The sequence below is a fragment of the Saimiri boliviensis genome, chromosome 14 (genome assembly GCF_048565385.1).
Source record: "Saimiri boliviensis isolate mSaiBol1 chromosome 14, mSaiBol1.pri, whole genome shotgun sequence".
In the NCBI taxonomy this organism is placed as follows: Eukaryota; Metazoa; Chordata; class Mammalia; order Primates; family Cebidae; genus Saimiri; species Saimiri boliviensis.
This window is the reverse complement of record NC_133462.1, coordinates 13609671-13635772: the sequence shown is the minus strand read 5'-3', so window position 1 is coordinate 13635772 and position 26102 is coordinate 13609671. Positions and strand designations below refer to the sequence as shown.

The window sequence follows — 26102 nt, the reverse complement described above, 5'->3', positions numbered from 1 at the left end:
TCATGCTGAATTCACCTGTTGTCTGGGAGTTCATAAATTGGAAGACATCACATCGTAAAGATGACAATACTGTCCAAAGCAATGTACAGTTTTAGTGAAATCCCTGTCAAAATCCCAACACTCTTTTTGTAGAAAAAAGCCAGTACTCCTAATTCATATATGATTGCACTGGCCCCAAACAGACAAAAAAATCTTGAAAATGACGAACATAAAAGATGATTCACACTTCCCAATTTAAAAATTTATTACCAAGTTGTAGTAATTAAAGCCATGCGGTACAAGCCTAAGAAAAGATACACGGACTAATGGAATATCATTGTCGGTCCATAAAGAAACTCATATATCTAAGGTCACTTGATTTTCAAGAAGGATCCAATATTACTTAATGGAGAAAGAACAGTCTTTAGCAAAGAGTGCTGGAACAACTGTATATACATATGCAACACAATGAAGTTAGATCCCCACCTCACACTATACTTAAAAATTAAACTGCCGGGCACGGCTCAAGCCTGTAATCCCAGCACTTTGGGAGGTCAAGGCAGGTGGATCATGAGGTCAAGAGATCGAGACCATCCTGGTCAACATGGTGAAACCCCGTCTCTACTAAAAATACAAAAAATTAGCTGGGCATGGTGGTGCATGCCTGTAATCCCAGCTACTCAGGAGGCTGAGGCAGGAGAATTGCCTGAACCCAGGAGGCAGAGGTTGCGGTGAGCTGAGATCACGCCATTGCACTCCAGCCTGGGTAACAAGAGCGAAACTCTGACTCAAAAAAAAAAAAAAAAAAAAAAAAAAAAAAAAAAAATTAAATGGATAAATAACCTAAATGTGAGAACTTAAGCTACAGAATTCTTAGAAGAAAACAGGGGTTAATCTTCAAGACTTTACTTGGAATGGATTCTTAGGTAAGACAACATAAGCACAAGCTAAAAAAGAAAAAAGTTACATAAATTGGACTACAGTTTAAAAAGTACATATAAATGGACATTGTTGAGAACATGAAAATACCACAAAGTATGGGTTCTAGTATCCAGAATATATAAAGAACGCTTCCAAGTCAATAACAAATAGAGAAAGCAACCAATTTATAAATTTAGAAACAGATGTTTCAGATACACAAGTGACTAACAATCATGTGAAAAGATGCTCATCATTAGCCATTAGGAAAATGCAAATCAAAGAATTAGATGCCACTTTGCAATCACTGTGCTAACAATCATTTTTTAAAATAGAAAATAATATCGAATAGTGTGTAGAGAAATTACAACCCATACACGTTGAAGATGGGAACATAAAATGGGGTAGTTGATATGGAAAATTGTTTCATAATTGCCCCCCAAAAATCAATGTACAACTAACATATGAATCACTAGTTTCCTATCTAGTTATGTACCCAAAAGAACTGAAAACTGGCCATGCAGTGGCTCAGGCCTGTAGTCCCAGAACTTTGGGAGCCTGAGGCGGGCAGATCACAAGTTCAGGAGTTCAAGACCAGCCTAGCCAACAAAGTGAAACCCTGTCTCTACTAAAAATTCAAAAATTAGCCAGGTGTGGCACCTGCCTGTAGTTCCAGCTACTTGGGAGGTTGAGGCAAGAGAATTGCTTGAACCTGGGAGGCGGAGGTTGCAGGGAGCTGAGACCACGCCACTGCCCTCCAGCCATGGCGACAGAGCAAGACTCTATCTCAAAAAAGAACTGAAAGCTGGTAGTGAAACAAATACATGTACACGAACATTTGTAGCAAGACTGTTCACTACAGCCAAAAGGTGAAAAGAAGGCAAATTCCGATCAATGCATGAATGGAGAAACAAAGTGTACTATAAACATGAAATATTATTCATCTATGAAAAGGAATGAAGTACTGATACATGGTATGATGTCAATAACATTAAAAATATTATGCTAAGCAAAGGGAGTTAGAAACAAAAGGTTCCATTCATTTTTATGATTTGTCCAAAATAGGTAATAGAAAAGAGAAAGATTAATATTTGCCCAGGATTGGGATTATGGACAATGGTAGTGATTGCTTCGTGGGCATGGGCTTTTCTTTGGGTGAGAAAAGGGTTTTTAATTCAAGAGGTGGTGGTTTCACAATGAAGCAGCTACACTGCCTGGGGTTTGAACCCGGGGTTCGTAGTCATGCGCCAGGAAAATTTAGGACACAGACACACATGAGGAGTTTAGGAGCAGAGGTTTAAAAGGGGGAGGAGAAAGAGGTCTCAGCTGAAGAGGGTCGGCCAGCAGCGAATGTGCTGAGTTTTGCAGTCCACTTTGAGGAGGCAGTGTCTGACTTACATATGGCTCATAGATTGGATCCATCAGGTATGACGTTTACATAGTGCCTGGGGAAGGCTGGTTGCCCCACCCTAATCTTCTTCTTTTTTTTTTTTTGAGACGGAGTTTCGCTCTTGTTACCCAGGCTGGAGTGCAATGGCGCGATCTCGGCTCACCGCAACCTCCGCCTCCTGGGTTCAGGCAATTCTCCTGCCTCAGCCTCCTGAGTAGCTGGGATTACAGGCACGCGCCACCATGCCCAGCTAATTTTTTGTATTTTTAGTAGAGACAGGGTTTCACCATGTTGACCAGGATGGTCTTAATCTCTTGACCTCGTGATCCACCGCCTCGGCCTCCCAAAGTGCTGGGATTACAGGCTTGAGCCACCGCGCCCAGCTAATCTTCTTATACAAATGAACTTCCCAGTTCATTGGCCCTTCTTGTCTGCTCCTTACTGCTCACGTGGCTGACCAAGAGAAGGGAGGATAGAGCTGCCACGTTGAACACGACTGGCACAACTGCTGGTATCTATGTCTGTGTGCAACTCGATTTTACAGGGGGCTCTTAGGAAGGGAAATAATTTGGGGCTGCTTTTCATTAAAAAGAAAAGCCTTATCGAGGGCTCCCATGCCCTTACTATCTGCCTAAGTGATTTCTTCTTTACTCCTTTATCAACAACACTGTTGTACTAGATGTCATTGCCATTGAATTATGTGCCTTAAAATAATTTTGTGTTTTGTGAATTGTACCTCAAAAATGTTTTTTCAATAAAACGACTACGTTAAAAACGTTTTGCATAGCGAAAAACAGAAGTCAAAGAAAAAAAGCTTTTTGGTTGAGCAACATGTGAGATACAATGTTAATATGAATATGTAAATAATACTTAATGGAAGGAAAAAGACTAAATTAAACTCAGTAGAAATGTGGGCAAAAGATTTGACCAATTCACAAAGACTATAATAATGGCCACGGAAAATATGCAAGGATGTTTCACTTTATTTACAAAAGAACAAATACAAATTAAAACTACATTTAAATACCATTCTTACCATTAGCTTAGCAAAATTTAACTCCTCGAAGATTGTGTCTTCTTGCTTGTTCCCTTTCCAATTAACACTCCTGTAATCACTGGAGGCGTTTAGACTTCAGGAATTCCTGTCTATTCAGTATTTTCTGTCCTGAACCAGCGAGAGAGAAGGACGACTCTCAGAATGATAGTTCACGTTCCCCACCAGGAGTTCGTGGCTATGAGATTTGCTCCCCGTGGACACCCGGAGTGGCAACGCTTCCCTCTGAAGACTGAGAATTTGAGCGTTTTTCCTCCAGGAATCGTAGGCGTGTAAACTATAGCTCGGTGGAGTTGCAAACACTGGCTCCGGGAGGAGGATACAGGCAGTTCTGGGAATGGTAGTCCAGATGCTCAGTGGGGTAGCGGTCAGTTCGGCTCCGGTAGGCGAATCTGGGGATTTCTGGGAAATGTAGTCCAGACGCTCACTGGAGTCGTGGTCAGTTTGGCACTGACAGGCGGATCCTAAGGAATTCTGGGGAATGTAGTCCTCGCGCTCGGGGTTGTCGCGGGCAGTTTGGCTCGGGAATTCTGGGACGTGGAGTCCAAACACTCAGTGGAGTTGTGGGCACTTCCGCTCCGGGACTGTGAGGTTGCTGCAGTTTTGTCCCTGGTAGTTTGGGTCCGTTCCGCGGGACCCTTCTGAATTTCCTGAACCTACGCTTTGGATCCTCAACGAACTGGTGATCGTATTAGGAAAAAAAAACAAAACAAAAAACCTTCCTCGGAGAGCAGAGGTTTGGCGGGCGAGGGCCGCTGTTTTCGTTCTCGTCAGTGGCGCCTTCTTGGGCTTTGGGCTGGCCTCGCGTCCCCGGGGTGTTTGGGACTTGGTCGGGTCGCGTCTCGCCTGGTTTCAGGGTTTTCGGGGCTCTGAGCTGCCCACTCCGCCTCCTTGCACCCCACGCGCGTGGCCGGTTCCTCACAGTAAAACGTTGGGATGTTACCTAATGTCCTTGGGTCTCCCGTTACTGTTCTTTAAAATGGGGACTTTATGGCCGGGCGCGGTGGCTCACGCCTGTAATCCCAGCACTTTGGGAGGCCGAGGCGGGTGGATCACGAGGTCAAGAGATCGAGACCATCCTGGTCAACATGGTGAAACCCCGTCTCTACTAAAAATACAAAAAAAATTAGCTGGGCATGGTGGCGCGTGCCTGTAATCCCAGCTACTCAGGAGGCTGAGGCAGAATTGCCTGAACCCAGGAGGCGGAGGTTGCGGTGAGCCGAGATCGCCATTGCACTCCAGCCTGGGTAATAAGAGTGAAACTCCGTCTCAAAAAAAAAAAAAAGGGTGGGGGGAGGGACTTTAGGACCATCCTAATAGAATCGTTTTGAGAACTGGAAGAGTGGAAGAGGTAACACAAATGAAAGCCTTAAAGCAGTCCCTGTCACTTGGTGACTGGTGGTCTGTTGTTAATTTCCCACGAAGCCTGTCAGGTCCCTGGGTGGGGTCAGAGCTTCAGCTGCGTGGGCACCGGCCCTTCTCCCTGATCCCTGCAGGACGCTGGATGATCCCGGACGCCTTCTGACCTCTTTTTTAGGAAGGCGAGTGTTGCGTCCACTTCCAGAAAGGGAGAGGAGCATTTAAGTCTTATGGGGGACGGCAACGCGGTCAGGGTATTTCACAGCCTTCTCCTTCCCCAGCCCTATCTTTCCAAAAGAGCTGCAGGGAGGGACTGCTTGGCTTCTGAGGGCAAAGCTCTACTTGAGTGGCCTTTGGCTCTTTGACAGAGATGCTCACCTGAACCGAGTGTATAGGATGTGTCCTTGGGCATGGGTGTTGATAATAAGTAAGACTGAGTTGGTAACTTCATTCTAAGAGCTTTATGCTAAAAGTACATTACACCACACCATGGCACTGTGGAAAGGCACTGCTTTTCTCTATTTTAAAGACAGGAGTGAGACACGTGGCGCATAAGCACCAGCTACTGAGAGGTGGAGCTGGAGTTGGAATTTAGGCAACCCGGGTCAGATTATGAGTTGATCATCTCTTGGGTGTATTCTCGTTGAGACATGAGCTGGGGAAAGCAAGTTAGGACTTGATTGAAGGGACCCGAAGAGCAAGGCTTATTGGGCTTGGAGTTTTCTTTGAGCTTTTAAAAGTTTTGTCAACCATTTTGTCTCACTTATTACAAATATGTATCGTTGTTATAGATCCATATCATTGTGGAGCACTCAGAAATTAGAGAACTGCTATGACTAGAAAAAAACATTTTGATTACCCACGAGTCCAATATTTTGAAATAGTAACTGTTGGGACAGGCGCGGTGGCTCATGCCTGTAATCCCAGCACTTTGGGAGGCGGACGCGGGTGGATCACGAGGTTAGGAGTTCGAGACCAGCCCGGCCAAGATGGTTACACCCCGTCTTTACTAAAAACATAAAAATTAGGTGAGTGCGGTGGTGGGCGCCTGCAATCCCAGTTACTCGGGAGGCTGAGGCAAGATAATTGCTTGAACCCGGGAGGCGGAGGTTGTTGTGAGTCGAGATCCTGCCACTGCACTCTAGTCTGGGCAGAAGAGCAAGACTCCGTCTCAAAAAAAAAAAAAAAAAAAAAAAAAAGGGCCGGGCGCGGTGGCTCAAGCCTGTAATCCCAGCACTTTGGGAGGCCGAGGTGGGTGGATCACGAGGTCGAGAGATCGAGACCATCCTGGTCAACATGGTGAAACCCCGTCTCTACTAAAAATACAAAAAATTAGCTGGGCACGGTGGCACATGCCTGTAATCCGAGCTACTCAGGAGGCTGAGGCAGGAGAGTTGCCTGAACCCAGGAGGCGGAGGTTGCGGTGAGCCGAGATGGCGCCATTGCACTCCAGCCTGGGTAACAAGAGCGAAACTCCGTCTCAAAAAAAAGGCCGGGCACAGTGGCTTACACCTGTTATCCCAGCAGCACTTTCGGAGGCCGAGGCGGGCGGATCACCAGGTTAGGATATTGAGACCATCCTGGCTAACATGGTGAAACCCCGTTTGTACTAAAAATACAAAAAATTAGCCGGGCATGGTGGCATGCGCCTGTAATCTCAGCTACCCAGGAGGGTGAGGCAGGAGAATCGCTTGAACCCGGGAGGCAGAAGTTGCAGTGAGCAGAGATGGCGCCATTGCACTCCAGCCTAGGCGACAGAGAGAGACTCCATCTCAAAAAAAAAAAAAAAAAAAAAAGTAACCCTTCAGCTTCTAATGCATTTCTTCTTCGTCTTCCTTTGTGTATACTTGTATATTTATTTATAAATATTTTAACATTATTTTAAAATATTTTAAAATGTTTTTTCTTTCTTTTTTCTTTTTTTTTTTTTTTTGAGACGGAGTTTCGCTCTTGTTACCCAGGCTGGAGTGCAATGGCACGATCTCGGCTCACCGCAACCTCCGCCTCCTGGGTTCAGGCAATTCTCCTGCCTCAGCCTCCTGAGTAGCTGGGATTACAGGCACGCGCCACCATGCCCAGCTGATTTTTTGTATTTTTAGTAGAGACAGGGTTTCACCATGTTGACCAGGATGGTCTCGATCTCTTGACCTCGTGATCCACCCGCCTCGGCCTCCCAAAGTGCTGGGATTACAGGCTTGAGCCACCGCGCCCGGCAATGTTTTTTCTTAAGTATTTAACTATGGACATTTCCAAATACCATCGAGAGAGAAGTAACTAATGAAACTGCCATATGATGTCATGTTCATCCGTTATTATTACTATCAATGCTTACTGATATTTTAACACTTCATTTTCATATCATTTTAAACCTATAGAAAAGTGGCAAAAATAGTGTAATATTAGAAGCTTTCATTTACTCTTTACCCAGTTTTGCCATTTGGTTTGTTGATTAACATCAGCAAAATACTACCAAGAACATATCTGTAATCAGAGACAGCTGACTATAACTTTCTACAGCAAGGAAGCACACATACCAGGGTGTCTTGGTAGAGGCGCTTAGGAAATGCTGGTTATAGGGTGTCACATAAAATACTATATAACATTAGATATTATACTACAGAATACTGTTATCTGTATTATATACCTACTAAAAACTACTACTAATAGCTAATTGTGGCATCTATTAATGCTAGAAAACATATTAGATAACATGTCATCTAATCTACAGTTCCAGATTTAATTTTGTTCTGCCTTTTAGTTGAAGCCCTTATAACTGTACCTATCCCCCTCCCCACACGCCACCCCTCACTCCATTCAAAGTCCAATTTCATGCATTGCTTTCAGTTGTCATGTTTTTCTAGTCTTCTTTAATCTTGAAAGATAGCATAGTTTTCATCTTTTTTATTCTTGATATTTTATCCTTGTTATTTTTTGAAGAGTGTAGATGCAGTTATTTTGGTCAAAGATGTTCATTTGGAGTTTTTCTGATGTTATTTCATGTTTAGCTTCAAATTATGCATTTTTTGCGGGAATACCATAGAAGTGATAAATTTCTTTTCTTTTTGAGACAGAGTTTCACTCTTGTCACCCAGGTTGGAGTGCGTGGCACAATCTTGGTTCACTGCAACCTCTACCTCCTGGGTTTAAGCTATTCTTCTGCCTCAGCCTCCCAAGTAGCTGGGATTATAGGTGCCTGTCACCATGCCCAGCTAATTTTTGTATTTTTAGTACAGATGAGGTTTCACCATGTTGGCCATGCTGGTCTCAAACTCCTAACCTCAGGTGATCCACCCACATTGGCCTCCCAAAGTGCTGGGGTTACAGACATGAGCCACCTTGGCCAGCCCACAGGGGTAAATTTCTTGTTGCAACATAACAGGGGCCATATGTCAGTTTGTCACTTCATTGGTGATCTTAACTTTGTTCACTTAGCCAAAGTCAAGTTTGTCAGATTTCTGCACTGTAAAGTTATTTTGAATTTTTTTTTTTTTAAACCCCAGGAACACAGATTCAAGTTGCTCTCAAGATACACTTCCTAATCTTCTGGTTAATTACGTTTTTTTATGGAGAAATACGTTTATTAGTGGGCGTCCTATTACAAAGGTGAGCTTCCCCTCCTGTTTCATTTGCTTATTCATTCATTCATTCATTGAACTATAAGTATTCTATCATTATAGATCCAGAATCCAGTCTTAATAAGTTAAATGGCATGTGGATTAACAATTACCAGTACTTTGTCCAACTTTATTGAGTTGTAGTCTATGTATCATAGAATCTACCCATTTTGTGTGTACACTTGAGTAATTCTTAGGAACTTTGAGGAATGGAATAACATCACCATAATTTAGTTTAAATCATTTTCATTCCCCATTAAGTCTCCTTGTACCCATTTATAGTTAATCCTCTTTCTAACCTCAAATGTGCAGAGACCACCTACCTACTTTCTCATTATATACACTTGCCTACTCTGGAATTTCATAGAAATTGGATCCTGCAGTATGTGGGCCTTCTTACGTGACTGGCTTCTTCCACATAGCATCATGTTTCCAAAGTTCCTATGTGTTGTAGTAGCATGAAACAGTACTTCATTCTTTTTTTTTTTTTTTTTTTTTTTTTTTTTTGAGACTGAGTTTCGCTCTTGTTACCCAGGCTGGAGTGCAATGGTGCGATCTCGGCTCACCGCAACCTCCGCCTCCTGGGTTGAGGCAATTCTCCTGCCTCAGCCTCCTGAGTAGCTGGGATTACAGGCACGCGCCACCATGCCCAGCTGATTTTTTGTATTTTTAGTAGCGACAGGTTTTCACCATGTTGACCAGGATGGTCTCTATCTCTTGACCTCGTGATCCACCCGCCTCAGCCTCCCAAAGTGCTGGGATTACAGGCGTGAGCCACCGCGCCCAGCTTACTTCATTCTTTTTAATTTCCAAATAAGATTCCATTCTATGGATGGGCCACAATCTGTCTATCCATGTATGCAAAGGATATTTTTTTGTGTACAGTTTTGGGCTACTATGGATAATGATGTTGTGAACATTCATGTGTTAATTTACAACACACATTTGTGTTGGCGGACGGCATCCCTGGCCACACTTTCATGTCTCTTTTTCTGCCTTCCCTGGTACTTTTGAGGCAGGATTCTGCTTTCCCTCAGACTGCATCACTCAGGACTCTGCATATTCCCTGATATAGGAGGAAAAATGACCACGCTGAAGGTGAGTAGAGCTTGCCTCTCTTGCTGTTAAAATTTCTTTTTTCTTTTGAGATGGAGTCTTGCTTTGTTGCTGAGGTTGGAATGCAGTGGCCTGATTTCAGCTCACTACAAACTCTGCCTCCCGGGTTCAAGTGATTCTCCTTCCTCAGCCTCCCAGGTAGCTGGGACTACAGGCACACACCACCACACCTTGATAATTTTTGTATTTTTAGTAGAGATGGGGTTTCACCGTTTGGCCAGGCTGGTCTCAAACTCCTGATCTCAGGTGATCTGCCCACCTAAGCCTCTCAAAGTGCTGGGATTACAGGTGTGAGCCACTGCACCCAGCTGTATTTCATCTCACTACTCATATTCACATGTTTTTCTCAGTCTTGGGAAGACTTAGGGAGAACAACAGAGATATGGCATGAGAGAAACAGAATCTAGGTCTTCCTGTGTGAACACCTCCAATAATCATTGTGTGAAAAAGCAGCTAAGTAGTTATAGCCTGTTGTGTTGTGCCAACTCAAGAGCCAGCGTCCACAGGTGGCACTGCTCCTTTCAGGCCCTATTTTGGGGTGACCTTCTTTCTTCCTGACTTGGCACCTACTCAGTTGCACCCAGTGCTCCAGGCACCCAAGGACAGTGATAACCATAGTCATTATAGAAAGTCTTTACATTCAGTATGGCAAAGGATACCTCGCACAATGTTACCAGAAAACATAACAGCCTAGGGTGAAAATATTCACTACTTGTATATCTGAAAAAGACAAAATCCAAAATAAGAATCTTATGTTCAGAATAGAAAAAAAAAAAAAAAAAAAATCCAAAGGAGTATGAATAAAAGACATTAACAGGCAAGTTTAAAGGAGAAATTGAGTTGGCCAGTAAATGTTTGAAAAGCTGATGGTATTATTTATAATCAAATAAGTGAGACTGTTAAATTTTTCCTAATATGATTACCAAAATCATGGGGAAATTGATAACCTGCTCTTTGTTATGGTAAGACAAATCAGTGTACCTGTATCCTCTTGAAAGATTAGAGTTTGGTAAAAAATTGACATCTGATATTATATGATCACAATTTTAAACATGCCTATTTATTGACATTTTAATTTTCATTTAAGATTATTTTAAATAAACAGGAGTAAAATCTACCTAAAATTTTTTTTTATAGAATTGGTATTAATGAGCATATGTAAAATTAAAGATTATTTAGAGTAGATAAAAATAGATTATCAATTCTTTGGAATACTATGCAGATATGAAATGAGATAAAATAGATGGCAACAATGATGATAATAATTTTTTTTTTTTCTGTCCAGCTGTTTTTTATTTGAGGGAGAAGGGAAGGGCTCAGTCTTTATTTCAGGGAGAGGGAAGGGGGCTCAGTCTTTATTTCAGGGAGAGGGGAGGGGGCTCAGTCTTTCTGGGCAGCGGCTTTCCTCATGGTGGCCAGGACCTTGCTCAGCTCCTCCCGCTTCCTTTGGCGCATATGTGCGTCCCAGCCTTTTCTTGATGAACTTGAGGTTCTGTTTGTCCTTGGAGACCTTCGGGAACACCATGACGCCCTGCTCGTAGAAGCCAAGCCACATACTTCCTGGATCACTTCCTGCATGCACTTGGTGTGTTTGGTGAGACGCGGAGGCTGTGCCTGGGCTTGCTCACGTTCTCGGTCACCTTGTGGCCCCTGTTGAGGCCAACGGCCACAGGGTAGCGAAGAGCCAAGGCTGCCGTGGCGGAAGGGGCTTTACGGGGTACTTTCATGCAGGTCATTCGAATCCTTGCTGGCCGCCTGAGGCTCTGGAGTCCTTAGGGGAACCGAGCCTGGTGCTACAAGTCCGCAGGGAGCAGAGAAGCACGGTTTGTATGTACAGAGCCAGCCGCGGGTCCGCAAATGTCTTCCAGTCATCCCGTGTGAAAAACAGCAAGATTCAGCTTCCCTCTGCCTGCTTCGAACGAGCTGTCTCCTCTGAGGAGTGCGTTTGGGAACGCAGCAATTCCGACTACGTTCTCTTTTTGGATGGGGATTGCATTGATCCGGATTCTTGCTTGTGCAGCATGAACCTGCAGCAGCGCTCCCAGGAGCTCCTCCACTCCAAGCCCGGAGTAGGTACGATTCGGCTCCGCGGTGGCTCGCGCCTGCAAGCCCGGGCTTCGGGAGGCGGAGGCGGGAGAATCCGTCGCGCTCGGGAGTTCCAGCCAGGGAGGAGTCCCCATCTCTGTCCCGCAAAATACAGAAACTGGCCAGGTGCGAGGGTCGCACCTGCAGCAGCAGCCATTCGGGAGGCTGAGGCCGGAGGACCACTAGAGGCCAGGTCGCCGAGGCCGCCGTGCGCCGCGCGGGCCACAGAGCGAGACCCCAGACCCCGCCTGCAAAAATACAGACCCAAAAAGGCCGTTGGATGATCGTGTGTGACGACGCTTCTCATTACGCTCGATGACTGCAGCGTTCGGGGACGTTGAACGTCACGGGAAATGCACACATGCAGAACCGCGCATGTCTGCAGCTGGCGTTTCACCGCTCTGCGTTCTTTTCCTTAGAAGCGGCCGCGCCCGCCCTGCCTCTCGGGCCCCGGGGCCTCGTCCCAGAGCCTCCAGCCGCGCGGGCGGCAAAACAAGGCGGGGCGGCCCGGCGGGGTCGGGCTCGGGGCCTGCGCGTTGCCGCGCTCGGACACCGCGGGGCCCGGCCGGCTCAGGGGTCCCCCGACCCGCGCCCCGCGTGGCCGCCGCGCCTCGCCAGGCTGGGCCGCGACGTCCCCCTCCCCCGATGATAATTTTTAAAAACTAATGCTTATTAGGTATTTAGTCTGTACTGATCAACTTTTTCAATGCTCCATATATTTTCTTGTTTAATCATTGAAAAAACTATAATACGAGAATTATTAAAGAGAAAGGGAGTAAATAGGTGAACTTATTCAAGGTCATGTGACCAGGAAGGTACAGAGCCTTGGGATGTGCTCTTAGGCACACTGGCTGCAGATCATGACATTCAATGCTTCAATTAATGTCTATAGTTTAGGCCTTGAGAGTACAGAAGATGTACTGCATAGCCGTTCCGCACAGGTTACCACAAGCTTGTTAGTTTGGTGACAGATATTAAAGAAAAATGATAACATTCAGGGTTCAAGTATGAGAGAGAACAATGGGAATTATCAAACAAGACTGGGACTGAATTGCTAAATGTTGCTGGGGCAATTGGCAAAATTCACTGAAACCTGTATACGTGTAGCCCAGGATGCTGCAGTTAGAGTCCTAAAGGGTTACTTAAAAGGAGAGTGAAAAAGTGCACAAAGTAAACCTACAGGAGGTCTTTTCCATCATTGCACTTCTGGTGGAGCTCAGGAAAATCAGTCATTGTCAGGATACAGACAGAATGAGTAGGAAATCTATGAGTGGGCCAGGCAGGGTGACTCATGCCTATAATCCCAGTACTTTGGGAGGCTAAGGCAGGCAGATCACCTGAGGTCAGGAGTTCAAGACCAGCCTGGCCAATATGGTGAAATCCCATCTCTATTAAAAATACAAAAATTAACCAGGCATGGTAGCAGGCACCTATAATCCCAGCTACCTGGGAAGCCAAGGCAGGAGGATCACTTGAACCCTAGAGGTGGAAGTTGCAATGAGCCAAGATCATGCCACTGCACTCCAGCTGGGCAACAGAGCAGGACTCTGTCTAAAAAAGAAAGAAAGAAAGAAAGAAAGAAAGAAAGAAAGAAAGAAAGAAAGAAAGAAAGAAAGAAAAAAAAGGAAATCTGTACATTGACCTTTGTCTCTTAAGATTCTTAAGATTCAAAACAGCTGCTTGTCCTTCCCCTCTGCCTGCTCAGTGCCACCCCTCTCTCAGTAATCATTGGCCATGAGTTTGAAGTTGCATATGTTTGATGCTATAGGAGGCAGTGACCTTCAAGGATGTGGCTGTGGTCTTCACCAAGGAGGAGCTGGGGCTGCTGGACCCTGCCCAGAGGAAGCTGTACCGAGATGTGATGCTGGAGAATTTCAGGAACGTGCTCTCAGTGGGTGAGGACAGGCACCCTTTGTAAGGGAACGTCAGGCCCAGGAGTGGTTTTGTATCCTAAAGTGTTCAAGTTTGAGTATGCATTGGAAACCTAAGTTTCTAGTAAATTTTACTTAGGTTTTTTTTTCTCTAGGATATGTTGGCCTTAAGCATGTGACTTTGCATGTTCACAGGGCATCAGCCACCCCACAAGCTTGTTAGTTTGGTGGCAGATATTTTTAAAAAATGATAACATTCAGGGTTCAAGTATGAGAGAGAATAATGGGAATTATCAAACAAGACTGGGACTGAATTGCTAAATGTTGCTGGGGCAACTGGCAAGATTCATTGAAATCTATATATGTGTAGCCCAGCATGCTGGGCTACACTTCCCCGGGGAAGAAAAGTTCTGGATGGTGGAGACAGCAACCCAAAGAGAAGGGAATTTAGGTAAGAAGCAAGCAACTGTGTGTCCTTGTACGTGACTCTCCCATCTGTTTTGCTTCTGTCTGTTGCCCAACTCTGTTGGCCTGGTCTAAATGGCCAAACCTTCCTGGATTTTTACAGCTGACTTGGCTTGTTGCCCTGCTCCCACTTTTCCCACCCTGACATCTGTTTTCCTCATGGCAGCCAAAGTGATCCTTAGGAAATCTAAGTCAGATTGCCATTCTTTGGCTCTAAAGCCTTTCTGGCTTCTTGTGTTTACTTAAGTTACAAGTGTTTGCAGTGCCTTTTAGAGACCATGTGATCTGTTCTTCATCCCCGACCGCCTCTCTGACGGCATTTCCTGTCCTCTCCTTCTTGCCCTGTCTTTCCAGCCACGTTGTCCTCTCTGCCGTTTCTCTGACCTGCCAAGGACACTGTATTGCCTGTTGTAGTAACCGATGACCACACATTTAGTGGACTAAACAAGAAACACTATCTTTCTGTTCTTTAGTCCTGAAGTCGAAACATCTCACTGGGCAATTATCAAGGTGTCTGTAGGGCTTTGTTTCTTTCCAGATGCTCTTAGGGGGAGACCTTTATTTTGCTTTACCAGTCTCTAGGCACTGTCCCCACTCCTTGGCTCTTGTTTTCCTTCCTCCATCTTCTAAGGTGGTTAGTTAGCATTTCTGACCCTTCTTCCATAGTCATGCTCACTCTGCCACTCTTCTTATGCCTCCATTTCTGCCTTTCAGGTTCCTTGTGATTGTACTGGTTAGTCCTGAGTGATCCACAATGACCTTCTCACTATCTGGTTAGCTGATTAGTGGCCTTCATTGCATCTGCAACCCCTGTCTCCCTTGCTGTGTAATATAACATGTTCATAGGTCTTGGGGACTGGGTGTGGGCATCTTTTATAAATCATTGTTCTGTCTACTTCTGAAGCTTCTACCTCAGAGCCCTTACTTGCTCTTCTCTCTGATCAGAATACTTTTTTTTTTTTTGGACAGAGTTTTGCTCTTGTCGCCCAGGCGGGAATGCAGTGGCACGATCTCCACTCACTGCAACCTCCACCTGCTGGGTTCAAGCAATTCTCCTGCTTCAGCCTCCCAAAGTAGCTGGGATTACAGGTGCACAAACCCTCATGCCTAGCTAATTTTTTTTTTTTTTTCTGTATTTTTAGTAGAGACAGAGTTTCACCATATTAACCAGGCTGGTCTTAAACTCCTGACCTCAGGTGATCCACCTGCCTCAGCTTCTCAAAGTGCTGGGATTACAAGCGTGAGCCACCTTGCCCGGCCCAGAATACTCTTTCACCTCAAAACTTGCTGGCTATCTTTCTCATATAATGACTTCTTTACTCGGGATAGACACCCAGTAGTGGGATTGCTGGATCAAATGGTAGTTCTACTTTTAGTTCTTTAAGGGATCTCCACACTGTTTCCCGTACTGGCTGTACTAGTTACGTTCCCACCAGTAGTGTAGAAGTGTTCCCTGATCACTACATCCACATCAACAGCTACCGTTTTTTGATTTTTTGATTATGGCCATTCTTGCAGGAGTAAGGTGGTATCACATTGTGGTTTTGATTTGCATTTCCCTGATGATTAGTGATTTTGAGCTTTTTGTTTATGTGTCTGTTGGCCATCTGTATATCTTCTTTTGAGAATTCTCTATTCAAGTTCTTGGCCCACTTTTTGATGGGGTACTTTGTTTTTTTTCTCACTGATTTATTTGAGTTCATTATAGATTCTAGATATTAGTCCTTTGTCAGATGTACAGATTGTGAAAATTTTCTCCCACTCTGTGGGTTGTCTGTTTACTCTCCTGATTGTCCTTTTGCCATGCAAAAGCTTTTTAGTTTAATTAGGTCCCAACCCCCTTTTTTTTTTTTATTTTTTTTGAGACAGAGTTTCACTCTTGTTACCCAGGCTGGAGTGCAATGGCGCGATCTCGGCTCACCGCAACCTCCGCCTCCTGGGTTCAGGCAATTCTCCTGCCTCAGCCTCCCGAGTAGCTGGAATTACAGGCACGTGCCACCATGCCCAGCTAATTTTTTGTATTTTTAGTAGAGACAAGGTTTCACCATGTTGACCAGGATGGTCTGGATCTCTTGACCTTGTGATCCACCCGCCTCGGCCTCCCAAAGTGCTGGGATTACAGGCGTGAGCCACCGCGCCCTGCCCGGTCCCAACTCTTTATCGCATTTGCTTTTGGGTACTTGATTATAAAATCCTTGCCTAAGCCAATGTCTAGGAGGGTTTTTCCAGTGTTAGCTTCTAGAATTTTTATAGTTTCAGGTCTTAGATTTGAGTTCTTAATCCATCTTGAGTTGATTTTTGCATAAGGTTAGAGATGAAGATCCAGTTTCATTCTCCTACATGTGGCTAGCCAATTATCCCAGCACCATTTGTTGAAAAGGGTATCCTTTCCCCACTTTATGTTTTTGTTTGCTTTGTCCAAGATCAGTTGGCTTTAAGTATTTGGGATCATTTCTGGGTTCTCTGTTCTGTTCCATTGATCTATGTGCCTATTTTTATACTAGTACCACGCTGTTTTGGTGACTATGGTCTTATAGCATAGTTTGAAATCAGGTGGTGTGATGTCTCCAGATTTGTTTTTGTTTTTACTTAGTCTTGGGGTTCCATATGAATTTTAGAATTTTTTTTTTTTCTAATTCTGTGAAGAATGATGGTGATATTTTGATAGGGATTGCCTTGAATTTGTTTTTGGCAGTATTTTTGGAGTCATTTTTACACTATTGATTCTACCCATCCATGAGCATGGGATGTGTTTCCATTTCTTTGTCTCTGTGATTTCTTTCAGTAGCGTTTTGTAGTTTTCCTTGTAGAGGTCTTTTGACTCCTTGGTTAGGTATATTCCTAAGTTGTTGTTGTTGTTGTTGTTGTTGTTGTTGTCATTGTTGTTGTTTGCAGCTATTATATGAGGCGTTGAGTTCTTGATTTTATTCTCTGCTTGGTTGCTGGTGGTATATAGAAGAGCTACTGATTTGTGTACATTAATCTTGTATCCAGAAACTTTGCTGAATTCTTTTATCAATTCTAGGAGCTTTCTGAAGGAGTCTTTAGGGTTTTCAAGGTAGACAATCATACATCAGCAACCAGTAACAGTTTAACTTCTTCTTTACCGATTTGAATGCCCTTTCTTTCTTTCTTTCTTTCTGTTTTCTTTAGATGGAGTCTTGCTCTGGTTGCCTAGGCTGGAGTGCAGTGGCACAATTTCTACTCACTGCAACCTCTGCCTCCTGGGTTCAAGTGATTCTCCTGCCTCAGCCTCCAAGAGCTGGGATTACAGGCGTCCTCTACCACACCCAGATAATTTTTGTATTTTTAGTAGAGACAGGGTTTTACTATGTTCGACAGGCTGGCCTCAAACTCCTGACCTCAGGTGACCCACCTGTGTGGGCCTCCCAAAGTGCTGGGATTACAGGCGTGAGCCACCATGCCCGGCCAAAGTGGATGCCGTTTATTTCTTTCTCTTGTCTGATTGATTTGGAAGTCCTAGCCAAAAAAGAAAACTATGTTGAGGAGTGGTGAGCGTGGGCATCCTTGTCTCGTTCCACTTCTTAGAGGCAATGATTTCAACTTTTCCCCATTCAGTATTATGTTTGCTATGGGTTTGTTATAGATGGCTTTTCTTGCACTGAGGTATGTCCCTTGTATGCTGATTTTCCTGAGAGTTTTAATCATAAAGGGATGCTGGATTTTGTTGAATGCTTTTTCTGTATCTGTTGAGATGATCGTATGATTTTTTTTTTAAATTCTGTTTATGTGGTGTATCACATTTATAGACTTGGGTATGTTAAACCATCCCTGCGTCCCTGGCATGAAACCTACCTCATCATGATGGATTAACTTTTTGATATGTTGTTGGATTAGGTTAGCTAGTATTTTGTTTAGGATTTTAGCATCTATGATCATCAAGGATATTGGTCTTTAGTTTTCTTTTTTGGTTATATCCTTTCCTGGTTTTGGTATTAGGGTGATATTGGCTTCATAGAATGAATTAGGAAGGGTTCCTTCTTTCTCTATCTTGCAAAATACTGTCTTCTTGCCCCATTCAAATTGTTACAAAGTTCAGCTGGATACTTCTTTCTCCCTGTGGAATTCCCCATGCCCTGCTCCTCTGGCCACCATTCTGATATATCCCTGTGGTGCCAGGCAAGAATGGCCTGCTTTGGTACCCAATGAGGTCCCAAGGCCTTTCTCCTGCTTCATCTACCCCTGTGTCTTGCTCAGCTCTCTAAATTGACTAAACTCCAGCTAAGGTCAGAAACTTCTGCCACAAAAAGACCTTCAGTTTCTCCAGTGAGGTTATGTGTTCAGGACAAGAGGCTCTTTCTCACTTCCACAGTTGAGACATTCACAGTATTTGGGGTGTCTCCAGGTGTGGTGGCACGCACCTGTAGTCCCAGCTACTTGGGAGGCTGAGGTGTGAGAATCGCTTGAACCAGGGAGGCGGAGGTTGCAGTGAGCCAAGATCGTACCACTGCACTCCAGCCTGGGTAACAGAGCTGGACTCTGTCTTTTTTTTTTAGTTTTTTTTTATTTTATTTTTTTATTTTTGAGACGGGGTTTCGCTCTTGTTACCCAGGCTGGAGTGCAATGGCACGATCTCGGCTCACCGCAACCTCCGCCCCCTGGGTTCAAGCAATTCTCCTGCCTCAGCCTCCCTAGTAGCTGGGACTACAGGCGTGCGCCACGATGCCCAGCTAATTTTTGTATTTTTAGTAGAGACGGGGTTTCACCATGTTGACCAGGATGGTCTCGATCTCTTGACCTCGTGATCCACCCACCTCGGCCTCCCAAAGTGCTGGGATTACAGGCTTGAGCCACCGCGCCCGGCCTGGACTCTGTCTTAAAAAAAAAAAAAGAAAAAGAAAAAAGAAAGAAAGAAAAAGAAAATGGACATGATGAAGGTCTATTTCTTTACATAATCTTTTTTCTGCCATCTGTTTTCTTTCTTAATTTCTTTTTTCTTTTTTGAGATGGAGTTTCGCTCTTTTTGCCCAGGTTGGAGTGCAATGGTATGATCTCGGTTCACCACAACCTCCACCTCCTGAGTTCAAGTGATTCTCCTGCCTCAGCCTCCTGAGTAGCTGGGATTACAGGCCACCATATCCAGCTAATTTTGTATTTTTAGTAGGGATGGGGTTTCTCCATGTTAGTCAGGCTGGTCTCAAACTCCCAACCTCAGGTCATCTGCCTGCCTCAGCCTCCCAAAGTGCTAGTATTACAGGTGTGAGCCACCGCATCTGGCTCTGCCATCTGTTTTCAGTGAGACAGTCCAGTAACTTCACATGGAACCAACCAGGGCATGACCCATTAGGTGTTCTTTTCATTACAGGTGATCTTACCGACTTTCATTGTCTCATCAGGAGCATCTCCCTTTGTGTATTTCTGTTGGGTCCAGCCTTTCAGATTCCCATACAAACTGAAGGTTTCTGATCCTTTTCTATTTCAGATAACCCAGGGATTGTTCATATCAGCCCAGCAAAATTAGATGAACTATGCATGTTCTGCAAAAATTCTTGTGCAGGAATACTCTAAATATATAGACATAAATACTCCTAGGTATTTGATATTTAGTATTGTGAAGAGCTTAACCAACTACAGAGTTACAAGTGACACCTCACAGAAGACTACTGTCACTTCATGCCAATGACAAATTCAGTGGTTTCCTCAAATTGCCTTCATGTTCCATATTCTTTTTTTTTTTTTTTTTTTTGAGACGGAGTTTCGCTCTTGTTACTCAGGCTGGAGTGCAATGGCACGATCTCGGCTCACTGCAACCTCCGCCTCCTGGGCTCAGGCAATTCTCCTGCCTCAGCCTCCTGAGTAGCTGGGATTACAGGCACGTGCCACCATGCCCAGCTAATTTTTTGTATTTTTAGTAGAGACGGGGTTTCACCATGTTGACCAGGATGGTCTTGATCTCTCGACCTCGTGATCCACCCGCCTCGGCCTCCCAAAGTGCTGGGATTACAGGCTTGAGCCACCGCGCCCGGCCTCATGTTCCATATTCTTAAAGCTATGTATTTTTAGAGGGCAAAGATGCATATTACAATTAGGAGAAAAATCAAGTAAGACAGAGTCCAGGGAAGTATCAAATGAGAACTTTTTATTGTACTCTCCCCATGGAATCAAGATGCATGATATCCCCAAGATTAAGGTGTGAGTTTAGACAGGAGGAAAGCCTATCAGGGAAGCTTTCCTGACCCCTGGTATTCAGAGTGATTGTTGTCCATTAATTACATAGCCATTATTGGTTGATTGCTTTCCCATATAAATAGTCTCAGTCTCCTGACTGACTGATTCCACATGACTGAAAGCCTCACTGTAAATCACATTGTTTGGTCTTTCTCACATAGTGAGAACCACATTCTCCTCATAGGTGGGGCCACCCATAATTCTAAATCGTATTATTATTACACTGTCTAGAGTGACCAACTAGACCTACTACCTCCAGGCAAACAAAGATACTCTCCTCAGGCGTGACATTTTAAGAACCTGGAGGCCGGGCGCGGTGGCCCAAGCCTGTAATCCCAGCACTTTGGGAGGCCGAGGCAGGTTGATCAGGAGGTCAAGAGATCAAGACCATCCTGGTCAACATGGTGAAACCCCGTCTCTACTAAAAATACAAAAAATTAGCTGGGCATGGTGGCGCGTGCCTGTACTCCCAGCTACTCAGGAGGCTGAGGCAGGACAATTGCCTGAACCCAGGAGGCAGAGGTTGCGGTGAGCTGAGATCGCGCCATTGCACTCCGGCCTGGGTAACAAGAGCGAAACTCTGTCTCAAAAAAAAAAAAAAAAAAAAAAAAGATTGCCTCTCAGCTGCTGAGGACATCACTCAGGCTTCTTTGTGAGTTGGGATAATTTCTTTATTTCATAAAGATATACAATACAAACTAAAACATACAAAGGTTTGATGATGTTACAGCTTCTCCTAAAGTTCACATTTGATTCATATTTCACTGTGTACATAATTTATTAGTTACATAATTTACCATGCAAGGTTTCATTTCTACCAGGTATTTCATATATGACACTTGGTGTGGTTCTGAATTGGTCTCATGCAAACCAGAGTCCATAGTGTACTTGGAAAACACATTGGCTGGGCACAGTGGCTCAAGCCTATAATCCCAGCACTTTGGGAGGTCAAGATGGGAGTATCACTTGTGGCCAGGAGTTCAAGACCAGCTTGGGCAACATAGCAAGACCCCATCTCTACAAAAACTGTAAAAATTAGCTAGTCATGGTAGCATGTGCCTGTAGTCCTAGCTACTCAGGAGGCTGAGGTGGGAGGATCACTTAAGCCCAGGAGGTTAATGCTACAGTGAGCCATGATCATGTCCCTGCACTCCAGCCTGGGTGACAGAGAGAGACACTGCCTTTAAAAAAAAATACAATCTGAACATTCCCTGTATTTATTAAAATTTCAGGCCATGTCTTAAGTATGAAATCTTGATAACACTGAATAAAGGCTTTATTTATCCGTATCTTAATTCTGTGTTGTTACAGGAGGCAAGATCCAAACTGAGATGGAAACTGTTCAAGAACAAGGAACACATGAAGGATTGTTCAGCCATCAAACCTGGGAACAAATTTCGAGTGACTTAACCAAGTTTCAAGACTCCATGGTAAACAGCTCTCAGTTCCCCAAACAGGTTAATGCCAGACTGTCTATAATTCACAAAGGACAGAAACCTTCTGAGGGTGGGCAGTGTAAGAAATCCTTTAGTGATGTCTCCATCCTTGATCTTCATCAACAATTGCAGCCAAGAGAGAAGTCTCATACATGTGATGAATGTGGAAAGAGTTTCTGTTATAGCTCAGCTCTTCGTATCCATCAGAGAGTTCACATGGGGGAGAAACTCTTTAATTGTGATGTGTGTGGTAAGGAATTCAATCAGAGCTCACATCTGCAAATTCATCAGAGAATCCACACTGGAGAGAAACCATTCAGATGTGAGCAGTGTGGGAAAGGCTTTAGTCGTAGATCAGGACTTTATGTTCATCGTAAATTACACACAGGAGAGAAACCTCATGTTTGTGAGGAATGTGGGAAGGCCTTCATTCATGATTCCCAGCTTCAGGAACATCAAAGAATCCATACTGGGGAGAAACCATTCAAATGTGATATATGTTGTAAGAGCTTCCGTAGTAGAGCAAATCTTAATAGGCATTCCATGGTTCACATGCAAGAGAAACCATTCAGATGTGATACATGTGGTAAGAGCTTTGGTTTGAAATCAGCACTTAATAGTCATCGCATGATTCACACAGGAGAGAAACGGTACAAATGTGAGGAATGTGGAAAACGCTTCATTTATAGGCAAGATCTTTATAAGCATCAGATAGACCACACAGGGGAGAAGCCATATAATTGTAAAGAGTGTGGAAAGAGCTTCAGATGGGCCTCGGGTCTTTCAAGACATGTGCGAGTCCACAGTGGAGAGACACCATTCAAATGTGAAGAATGTGGGAAGGGATTTTATACAAATTCACAGCGTTATTCTCACCAGAGAGCCCACAGTGGAGAAAAGCCATATCGATGTGAGGAGTGTGGGAAGGGCTACAAAAGGAGATTGGATCTTGACTTTCATCAGAGGGTTCACAGAGGAGAGAAACCCTATAATTGTAAGGAATGTGGGAAGAGCTTTGGCTGGGCCTCATGTCTTTTGAATCATCAGAGAATCCACAGTGGAGAAAAACCGTTCAAATGTGAAGAATGTGGGAAAAGATTTACTCAGAATTCACAACTTTATACCCATCGTAGAGTCCATAGTGGGGAAAAACCATTCAAATGTGAAGAGTGTGGGAAAAGATTTACTCAGAATTCACAACTTTATTCTCATCGCAGAGTCCACACTGGAGTAAAGCCATACAAATGTGAGGAGTGTGGGAAGGGGTACAACAGTAAGTTTAATCTTGACATGCACCAGAGAGTCCACACGGGAGAGAGACCTTATAATTGTAAAGAATGTGGGAAGAGCTTTAGCCGGGCCTCAAGTATTTTGAATCATAAGAGACTCCACGATGATGAAAAGCCATTCAAATGTGAAGAGTGTGGGAAGAGATTTACTGAGAATTCACAGCTTCATTCCCATCAGAGTGTTCACACTGGGGAAAAACCATACAAATGTGAGAGGTGTGGAAAGAGCTTCAGATGGGCCTCAACTCATCTAACCCATCAGAGACTCCACAGAAGAGAAAAACCACTTCAATGTGAGGACTGTGGGAAGAGCATTGTGCACAGTTCATGCCTTAAAGACCAACAAAGAGACCAAAGTGGAGAGAAACCATGTAAATGTGAGGACTGTGGGAAGCGCTACAAGAGGCGTTTGAATCTTGATATGCTTTTGTCATTATTTTTAAATGACATATAATTATTTTACTTGTTTATGAGGTACAGTATGATGGTTAATACAAATATACAAGGTATAATGATGAAATTAATGTAATTAACATACCTCAAACATTGATCATTGTGATGGGAACCCTTAAAATTCACTATTCTAGCTATTTGAAAATAATAAGTTGTTAATTACAGTCACCCCACAGTGGTGTAAAATACTAGAACTTACCTCCTACCTGCCTGTATTTCTACATTGATTAACCAACCTTTGGCTACCATCCTCCCTCGTCACTTCTAAGAACTACTATTCTACTCTCTACTTCCATGAAATTAACTTTTTGAGCTTCCACATATGCATGAGAACATGTGGTATTTACCTTTCTGTGCCTGGCATATATCACTTAATATATTCCCTGTAAGGCTCATTGACTTTGTTGTGACAGAATTTTGTCGTTTTTCATGGCTAAGTAGTACTCTGATGTGTATATTTGCCACATTTTCTTTATTCATTCATCCAGCAGACACTTAGGTTGATTACGTATCTTGGCCTATTTCTTGGCTATCGTGAGTAGTGCTACAAAAAACACGGGAGGTAGAGCTAACTCTTTAACATACTGATTTCCTTTTCTTTGGATATGTACCAAGTATCTTATAATAGTATGACATGACTCTAAGGAATAGGATTGTGGAAATTGGTTTTCAAAACAATTCTCCAGTTCGAATATAGAGAAAAATTGATGAGTGTCTTCAGCTGCCTCATACATAATGCATGTGAGCTTGCTTTAAGTGTAAGTCAAGGAGTGGAAAAATCTTGGAGATAGAAAAAAGGGGTATACATGTGGATGTAAAAAATCAATAAAGATTCTGGGCTGGGCACGGTGGCTCAAGCCTGTAATCCCAGCACTTTGGAGGCTGAGGCGGGTGGATCACAAGGTCAACAGATCGAGACCATCCTGGTCAACATGGTGAAACCCCATCTCTAATAAGAATACAAAAAATTAGCTGGGCATGATGGCATGTGCCTGTAATCCCAGCTACTCAGGAGGCTGAGGCAGGAGAATTGCCTGAACCCAGGAGGCGGAGGTTGCAGTGAGCTGAGATCGCACCATTGCACTCCAGCCTGGGTAACAAGAGCGAAACTCCGTCTCAAAAAAAAAAAGATTCTGTATAGGTAGGGAAAAATAGCATAACAGCAGTTGGGCCTCTAACAGTGTGGAACCAGTTAGGACAAAGAGCAGGTTTGAGTGCCATTCCATTCATAGACACCAAGGTGATATTTTGAGTACATTAGGTTAAAATGCTTTCTTCAGTAAAATGGCTACTAAAGATAGATTTGATTTTTATACTTAATGTTCTAGACTGTATCTTTTCAGGATGCTAGGTACTTTATGAAGATCCATGCTGTATCAATTTGCATAGCGGGTTGGAAGTCCCTAAGACAATCTCTCCAGGTTCTGTGATTTGCTAAGAGGACTCAGAATATAGTTTTACTCATGACTATAATGGTGACAGGATACAAATAGTAAAGGGAAAAGGTTCTTAGACAATATCTGGAGGGAATCAGACATAAACTTGTAAAGATCCTTTGTGCATGAAGTGACAGGTCTCAATTCCTCCGGTACTGAATTATGATAGTACGTGTGAAATGTCTACAATGGATGTTTATTATCAACCCGTACCTAAGGTTCTTACTGGGACCGATCATGTAGGTACCATCCCTCTGGTACAGATCAAGATTCTAGACTCCAAGAAGGGGAGCAAGTGTTCAAAATAACTTGAACCGTGCCTACCGGTTATGGAATGGTGACAACCCTCTCAAAGCTCATGTTTCCTAACACCAGCTAAAAGCCAGTCTTGTAGCAGTCCTTTCTAGAATTTGCAGTCTCAGGCCTGTTATATTAACTTTTTGTGCACATAGTATTGGAAAACTATGGCATGCAGTCTTTTTGGGACAGAGTCTTGCTGTGTCACCCAGGCTGAACCAATGTATGCTTTATAGGAGTCCTAGATGAAGAAAGAAAGGGATGGAAAGCTTATTTAACTAAAGCACTAAAAACTTTTCAAATTTGAGAAACACATGCACCTGCAAATCCAAGAATCTCAATGAACTTCAAGTAGGATAAACCCAAAGAGACCCACATTGAGACACATTATAATAAAAAAAGGAATATCTTGAAAGCAGCAGCATGAAAGTGACTTGTCATGTACAAGAGATCCTCAGTAATATTATCAGTGGATTTCTCTGGTGAGGTGCAGTGGCTCATGCCTGTAATCCCAGCATTTTGGGAGGCCAAAGCAGGCGGATCCCTTGAGGTCAGGAGTTGGAGACCAGTCTGGCCAACATGGTGAAACCCCATCTCTACTAAAAATACATAAACACAAAACAAAAACAACAGGAAAAACTAGCTGGGTGTGGTGGCTCACGCCTGTAGTCACAGGTGCTCGGGAGGCTGAGGCAGGAGAATTGCTTGAACCCAGGGGTCAGAGGTTGTAGTGAGCCAAGATCATGCCACTGCACTCCAGCCTGAGATCATGCACTAAGGACAGGAATTGATCATAATGCAGAAAGACATAATCTTGAATGTTGGAATCCCTGAAGATCAAAATGTTAAAAATATAACTCTGGAAATTAAAAAAAAATTATTTAGAAGATATTGAGGCCGGGCGCAGTGGCTCAAGCCTGTAATCCCAGCACTTTGGGAGGCCGAAGCGGGTGGATCACGAGGTCGAGAGATCGAGACCATCCTGGTCAACATAGTGAAACCCCGTCTCTACTAAAAATACAAAAAATTAGCTGGGCATGGTGGCGCGTGCCTGTAATCCCAGCTACTCAGGAGGCTGAGGCAGGAGAATTGCCTGAACCCAGGAGGCGGAGGTTGCGGTGAGCCGAGATCGCGCCATTGCACTCCAGCCT

The 26102-nt window shown here is 43.9% G+C and overlaps 1 protein-coding gene across 11 annotated transcripts in view; it reads left to right on the top strand.

Moving 5' to 3' along the window:
* Window positions 1-23926, top strand: part of ZNF225 (zinc finger protein 225) — a 28477-nt gene extending 4551 nt beyond the window's left edge. For 2 of the 11 annotated variants that reach the window (XM_074386242.1, XM_074386243.1), the window contains 4 exons: window positions 8201-8303; window positions 9334-9412; window positions 13284-13410; window positions 21352-23926. In XM_074386242.1, coding sequence (XP_074242343.1) covers window positions 8201-8303; window positions 9334-9412; window positions 13284-13410; window positions 21352-23219 — 2177 coding nt within the window. In that variant the 3' untranslated portion in view covers window positions 23220-23926. Of the gene's footprint in view, window positions 1-3711; window positions 4589-5623; window positions 5729-8200; window positions 8304-9329; window positions 9413-13283; window positions 13411-13581; window positions 13605-13761; window positions 13838-21351 lie in introns of those variants that run through there. The other 9 variants (XM_074386250.1, XM_074386244.1, XM_039466320.2 and 6 more) reach the window with 9 other exon arrangements.
* Window positions 23927-26102: the final 2176 nt, after the last annotated feature.